General features: G+C 43.8%; 1 protein-coding gene across 3 annotated transcripts; it reads left to right on the plus strand.

Moving 5' to 3' along the window:
- Window positions 1-326: 326 nt before the first annotated feature.
- Window positions 327-7514, plus strand: ncoa5 (nuclear receptor coactivator 5). Of its 3 annotated transcripts, none has more exons than XM_079218115.1 (10): window positions 327-755; window positions 966-1073; window positions 2283-2346; window positions 3634-3906; window positions 3992-4131; window positions 4499-4655; window positions 4839-5041; window positions 5133-5337; window positions 5503-5594; window positions 6249-7514. In XM_079218115.1, the coding sequence occupies exons 1-10, from the start codon at window positions 587-589 to the stop codon at window positions 6806-6808; spliced, it is 1971 nt and encodes a 656-aa protein (XP_079074241.1). In that variant the 5' UTR covers window positions 327-586; the 3' UTR covers window positions 6809-7514. The 3 variants fall into 3 exon arrangements, with proteins under 3 accessions (XP_079074241.1, XP_079074242.1, XP_079074243.1); XM_079218116.1 differs by having other exon boundaries at window positions 4842-5041; XM_079218117.1 differs by having other exon boundaries at window positions 3995-4131.

The raw sequence follows: 7514 nt of genomic DNA on the forward strand, positions 1-7514 counted from the left end.
TTGTTGGATGGCAAATTAATGTCAAGACTCTGATCGATCGAACATATTATGCTCTAAAGGTTTGAAATTGAATAATTTTCAAGGCAATATTTCAGTCTGGGAGCCCAGAGAAAAGGGCAAAGCACGTTGAAAGCTCAGCAACTGCACATTTATCAGATCAGGTGTAGGAGCGACTCATTCGAGAGAGATCGCCATATTTCAAGGCGATCTCTCTCTCTCTCTCTCTCTCGCTCTCTCTTGTATGTAAACGTACAGTGAAACGTTAAATCTAATACTTTTTTTTGTTTTAAGGTTTTGGAAGAATTTGCGACTCAACCAGCACGATCTGTCTTAATTTTGCTGCATTTGAAAATGAATTTGCCTCAACATTTCCATTGTCTGAACTTTTGATGTGATTTTGATTTGCAACGTTTGCAATGCTGAAACTTTTCATCCCTTCCCAAGAAATTTGATCTCTTCTCTTAACTCACTGACATGTTTCAGGATTTCGAACGGCAATTTAAAGGCGCTGATTAGCGAACAAACCAAACTTTTTTTCAAGCATTTGAGACGCACGAAGAAAGAAAGCGGTAAACCCATTTGAGTCATGTCTCGCCGACGAAGCCACAGCCCGTCACCAGGGGAATCCTCCCGCTCCTGCAGCAGTAGCGATCCTAGAGATTTGGAGAGGCGGATTTTTGTGGGGAATTTGCCAACCTCCGACATGAAAAAGAAGGATTTGGAAGAGCTGTTCGGCCCGTATGGGAAGATAATCGGTCAGTAAAACACAATACAAGCAATAAATCAATTTCATGGCATCATTTTATGTCTCGTAGCATCAAGCGTCGTGTTTTTTCATGAAATGCAAGCATGTGAAATTCAGAAGGATGTCCTCACTGATGATAGCTTTTTAAAGTGGGTAGGTATCCAAAATGTTCTTCAAAAATCATCCTAAGACTGTACCACTTTAAATGTTCCTCTTCCAGGCGTGTCCATGTTTCGTGGGTTCGGATTTGTACAATTTGAACGTGTTGAGGAAGCGGAAGCTGCAAAGTCCGCCCAAAAGGGTCGAATATTTAAAGGTTATAAAATAGGTAAGCCTTACCTGCAGTGGGTGTGATTGTCTGGATACAGAGGAAAGGCTTATGTTAGTGTTCAGAGAACAACAACACTAGTGAATGAAGGGTTAAGTGTGTGTGTGTGTGTGTGAAAACCTTCAATGATTTGGCATGGTGTTTCAAGTGTTTGTCCTGAAGCTGATCATGATTTATTTTTTGTGGATTTGGTGATTTAGAAAACGGCAGCAAAGTAGCAATTAAAGATGAACACATTTCACTTTGACATGCTGTATTTAAAAAGTTATACATGTAAGCTAGCTATAACTTTAATATCGATAGGCTAAAATGTTTTTTTTAAGGCCATTGTAGTGATGCTAAATGTTGCATCCAGTAAACAAAATGCCAATAACTGATGATGATATATACTTTCCCATCACTAACCTCACCAAGTAGTTTTTAGTGCAGACTTTTGGGGCCGAATTTGGCAGTATTGGCTGATGCGGATCACAACGTTTATTTACCCTCTTTTAACGAGTCCTCCATAATGGCCGAGTTGTGGCTTTACAAAGCTCTCCAGCTTGACTTGTAACACAAACGTGTCGATGCGGTCCTGTGACTACCTCTCGCGTAGAGAAATTGTCCTGCAAGTTTGGAGTCTTCTGATCGGCTTCCACATTTATTTCGAGCGAATATTGGCAGATAATGATCAGCGGCCGGCCATCGATCGGACCAACCCGAGATATCTGATTTGATCTTCAGCTCAATATAAAAAAAAGCCAATTATTTAGCCATGTTTTATTTCTACCTACAATCATTCTTACTGTAAACATGTTACATTATTGGCATTCAAAGCAAATAAACAAGTGCATTATTAAATCCTGGCAACGCCTGAATCTCTTGTTTTATTTGCAAAACGGTCGATTTTCGAAAAAGATTTGAATGTACTTGAATGGCAAAATTTCAAGTTGAAAGTCTTAATTTACACGTTCAAGCTTTGCAAGTGTGAAGCCGACTTTAAGTGCACAAAAGAACTCCTTCATTTCTTCATCTTGAACTCAATTCGACCGATTCGGAATTTCGACTTTCTGCATTTTGACCCTCGTCCAGATTTTCAAGCTCGGATTTTGGAGCTCAATTTCATTTGGATCGTGGAAGTATTTACGCGGCCACTTCGTCCTGCGTGAAAAAGAGAAACTGATTGACATGTCACTGTTATGTTCAACGTTTGGATTGATTTATTTTCAGATGTAAATATGGCAGTGGAGCGACGGCAAGCTAAACCTCAATCCCAGCAGAGCCCTCCACGAAGGTAAAGTAACGCGGAATTGGTGTGAAGAACTACAATCGCCTCCGAGGTGCCGGTAAACAAAAGCGTATAACATTTTCCTCAACTGTCATTTCCACCAGTGGGGAAGTCCGCTTAATGGAAGATGTGCGTGCGATGGTTCGTGGGACAAATATTACACCCAAAATTATATTTTCCAGATATGTTGAAATAAAGACAATAGGCATATGAATGTAATTTAAAGTGTCTTTGTTCTTCAGTGTGGTTCTGCACTGCATTTCATCTTTTATAGGTAGACTGTGCAATATAAGGAGGAACTGTAATTTGATTGTTATTCTAATAGGATCCAGTTGCATATTGAAAACTGTTGTGATGCACAGAACTTGCAATGAATATGTAGTAAAAGTAATTGATTGGTTTGTTCCTTTTTCTTACTTTCAATTTTAAACACTTGTGTGCCTCACTTTTGAGTCGAGTGTCATTGACATTATTGGACCTCTCATATAAATGTTGGAAGAAGTGAAGACCATTTAGACAAATATGGCTGTGTCCATCTAACCCTAAAGGTGACTGAAGAGTGAGCAAACGTCCACCATTTCTAAACATGAAGGGTTCAAATGGCACTTAACACAACTCGGTCACTCTGCGTATTTAGGATCTCTAGAAATGTCTTTAGGCGGCTTGATTTGTAGAAATGGAAGAATTTTCTACGCAATTCAGAACATGTTCCTTCTAGAAAAGTATTGGATTACAAAATATTTCAACTGATCTATTAGTTCTATTTATTTTTATTTTGAGAATTTCAACCAAATGTTCTTTATTTTTTATATCACCTGACATTTTCAGCATGGACATGTGTCTGACTGGAGAACAAAATGCAAATCATTGCAAGCTAAATGCGCTAAATGCGCAAAATAAACCGCCTTGTTCCTAAAGATGACACAGCCATGGCATGTGTGCATTTTAAGCGCTGGATTCATGGTCGGGGAAACTCAAATGGTCGACAAGCCGACGTTGCGAACACGAATCGCTGGACATTTTCAAAACGTCGTCGTTGCGTCTCGAATCGCCTCCTGGATTGAATTTGCTTTAGTTCCCTCTGCGAACACGAGCGCTGCTTTGTGTTTCTCTGCTTCGGTTGTGCGAATAAATATGTTCCATCTTTTCATATTGAATAAATATTGACTGATATGTTCAACACAAACTGTAGTCCTGTCCTCACGGGTCTTGGACAGAAGTTGCCCGTTACAGTGTTTCATAGGCAGCCTAAACTCTAACTGTCCTTGGACTAACCGATGACTTTTCTCTCAGGGCCGCCACCACGTATGGCAGTTACGGCGACGGCAAGGAGCCTCGCTCGCGCTCGCCCGTTTACAACCGCGAGTCTCGCGACAGCCGGGACGGCCGCGAGTCTCGCGACAGCCGGGACAGCCGGGACGGCCGCGACGGCCGTGAAACGCGGGACGGCCGCGACGCGAGGGACTCGGGCAGAGATTCGAGGCCGGCCGGCCACTCTCGTGACCACGACTACCGGTACCGGAGCGCCGAGGCCAGAGACAAAGACGCCAGGGATCCTGCGTACAGGTGGATACTCGGCTCAGAAGTCGGCAAGTTCAGCATTTAAGTGGTTGCAGTTTTTGTTGTCTAAACCTGAAATGTTTCTATACAGCAGAGACGAGTACGACCGATTGTACCGCAGTGGCAGCAGTGCAGAAGAGTTTTACCGGAGGAAGGATGAGCCCTACAGGGACCCCAGGGACCCCAGGGAGCCTTACAGAGATCCCTGGAACGGACGCCGTGAGCCAGAGGGTGTGTACCACAGTGTACATAGCAAATGTCTTGTTAAAATACTCTTGGTTGACGTGAGTACGTAGCCACCTCCAGAGCAAGATTGTGTTTTAATTGTGAAATGTAGTTCTTCCTTTTAGGTTGGATTTGTATGCAATATAAAAACGCGACCCGTTTCTTTATCCGACATCCCACAAGTGGTTTCTCGTAGCTCTGGATATAATTTTTGCTGCATTTAGCTCACTAGCATCAGCTCACAACGACGGTATTTTTTAATAAGTAATGAGAATAAATGTCAGAGTTGCACCTGGCTGAGGTTTTAAAGTCGTTTTTTTTAGAATAGTCTTCAACTTCTGAAAATGTGACTGACATTTATTCCCCTGTCCAGGCGCCGCCAGCCTCTCTTCAGCAGTAGATGATCGCGCTCGACCAGAAGAGCGGCGCCGCAACGAATTGTATCGGCAGTACTACGAGGAACTCCAGCGGCGCTACGACACGGACCGCCCCGTCGACTGCTCGGTGATCGTCGTCAACAAGGCGCAAAAGTATGTCCGCTTTCTTCTTCACGGGGAGCGGCCACCAAACGTCACTGTAAACGTTCGACCGGCACATGGCATGTTTTTATTTCATATCGCTCCTGTGTTTGTGTGTGCGTGTGTGTGTGTGTGCGCGTTTTGTGTTTGTTTGTGTGCGTCTACCTGTGTGTACTCGTGCTTCACAAACAACTGTAGGGAGTATGCTGAGACGGTGGGACGGACAATCCGCGATTTGGGCATGGTGGTGGATCTGATCTTCCTCAACACTGAAGTGTCACTAACCCAGGCGCTGGAGGATGTCGGCCGAGCCCGCACTCCGTTTGCCATCATCATTACCCAGCAGCACCAGGTCCACCGGTCCTGCACCGTCAACATCTTGTTCGGCACACCGCAAGGTAGCGCAAGGCGAGGAGGGAATGATTTGACCCCTTTGACCAAAAAAAACCCCGCAGTATTTCAAACGTCTTTTGTTGTTTTTACACGTAGAGCATCGGAACATGCCAATGCAGGACGCCATGATGCTGGTTTCCCACAATTATGACACCTACAAAGTTGAAAACCGTGAAAAGGAACGCGAGGAGATCGCCCGAAAGGCTGCCAAGATGGCGGACGACGTGCTACTCAGGGAACCCGACAGGGAGAGCCACCCCGTTTCTGTGCTCACCTCCATCACACTGCTGTCTGAAAACAGGTATCCGGTTGATGAACAATTTAAAATTGCCGCTGTGGAGAATTTTTACAGTTTCTGTGATGCCTCAATTATATTTCCATGTGTTCAAAATTTGAATTTCAGTTTGTCGGCCTTTGACTTCTCAACACTTCTTATCGTGTTTTTCCCTTTGTGGTTGCTGGGTAGATTTGTAACCCCCGATGAAATGGATACACTCATTGCATACCTGAAGGACAAAAGAGCTCGACTGCTACGAAGTGCTGCAGAACCGCTCTCAGGTATGAGGAAAATAATTTTAAAGGATTGGTTCATGTCTTTTGTCTGTTTTTGTTTTTTTCCCCGCATGGCATTGAAAAGAGTAATATCCGATCATCATTCTTTCTTTACATACGGGCCCTGAAGTGGGAAAAAGCATTTCACGGTTCAATGCAAAAACAGCCCCAAGTTCAGCTGTAATTCATATCAGGCATCAGTAAGACACAAAGTGGTAGTCGGGTAGAAGTTGGTGTTTTTATTTTGTTTCCTTGCTGAGCTGCTTCAGAAAACTAGTGACACAAAGAAGACATTTCAGTCTGGAAAGTGTTGCAAAATATTTTAAACCACTCAATCTGATAGGTGAAACCTCATTAACTTCAGCTAAATTTCAAAATTTTTCACACTAGTTTTGTACAGAATGAAGACTCGATTTTGTCCCCCATCTCTACATTGGCATTGTTAGTTTTTTTTGGTTATCTCTGCCATATGTAGAGGAGGAATAATTACATCAACCAAAACCATATTCACTGTGAATGTGAGTGTTCTGTTAACAGCCTTACATTTTTTTTTAATGTTCTCTTATGGTACAATTCAAATTGAATTATTTTTTAATTACTTTGTCTGTTAATATTATAGTTTGCAGAACTGCAAATTGTAACTGAACCTTTCCCTCACAGCTGGAGTCCACGCTGCAGCTCCTGCAGCAGTGCACCGGGACGTCTCGGCCTCCGTCACAGGACTCCCTCCTCCATCCCACTCTGCTCTCGCGGCGCCACAGTCCAGCCACCTCGGCCTCTCGGCTGCTTCGAGCGCCTCGGCTAACCCCAGCCACCAGCAGGAGCTGCAAGCCAAGATCCTCAGCCTGTTCAACAGCGGCAGCGGGGTCCCAGCGGGCGTCGGAGTCCCGCCCTCCGTCTCCCAGCCCAAGGCCTACGGCTCCCTTGGCCCGTCCCCTACCCAAATCGCACCGCGCCCAGCCATGACGGGCCCCTCCGCGGGTGTGACCCAGGGTTACGGCGCCCCACCGGGACGCATGCAAGTCCCACCGGGTGGTCAAAGACTCCCCTCGTCTGCTTCAGGTATCAATTTTGACAACCCGAGTGTAAAGAAAGCGCTGGACACCCTCATTCAGAGCGGACCGTCTCTGAACCACCTGGTGAGCCCGGCCGCCGCCCAGCAGCCGCCCCCCAGCATGGGCCAGGTCCCGCCCATGTCCATGTACCCCCGACATTACTGATGTTCTCCTAATGCGAGCGCACCTCTCCCTGTGACACGTAGACGCCACATCAATCCTCTGTGCAGTGAATTTACCAGCTGTGTAATATAGGTAGGTTGGATGTTTTGTAAAAGCTTTTAATCTTTTTTTTATTTTTATTCTGAGTATTGTGTTTAAGTTTGATTACGGTTATGAAATTTTGTTGGATGACTTGTCCAGACTTCCTAACAGTCTGTGTTTTCAATTGTTATTAGTTAGAAGATAATTATTCATTCATTCTACATGTGACTTGAACTGAGGAAAAGTTTCATGTGTAAAGTACATTATATATTTTGGTTTATGATGGACTCCTTTGTTCTTTTCCAACCGTGATTGTTTCATAGTTTTGCACTGTCTTTTTACTTTGTAACACTTTCATTATCAAAACAAGACAAGATTAAAAACTCCAGACACAATTGCTGTAATAAAATGGTATTGGTTTATTGCATTTTGTGCTGACAAATCTATAAAATGGAACGGGTATCGCCAGAAGCCATAGATATAAGCATTTGAAATGTAAGATAAAACTACTTTTTCTTTTTTTAATGTACCATGAAACACAATAGAGAATAATACGTTCTTTTTTTAAATTTTATAATATTTAACTTACACTGACACAAAAAAAACACCTCCACACTAACTGTATTTGATTTATTTACATGTAGCCCCTCCCACCCCGCCCCCAGCA

The sequence above is a fragment of the Taurulus bubalis genome (genome assembly GCF_910589615.1).
Source record: "Taurulus bubalis genome assembly, chromosome: 5".
In the NCBI taxonomy this organism is placed as follows: domain Eukaryota; kingdom Metazoa; phylum Chordata; class Actinopteri; order Perciformes; family Cottidae; genus Taurulus; species Taurulus bubalis.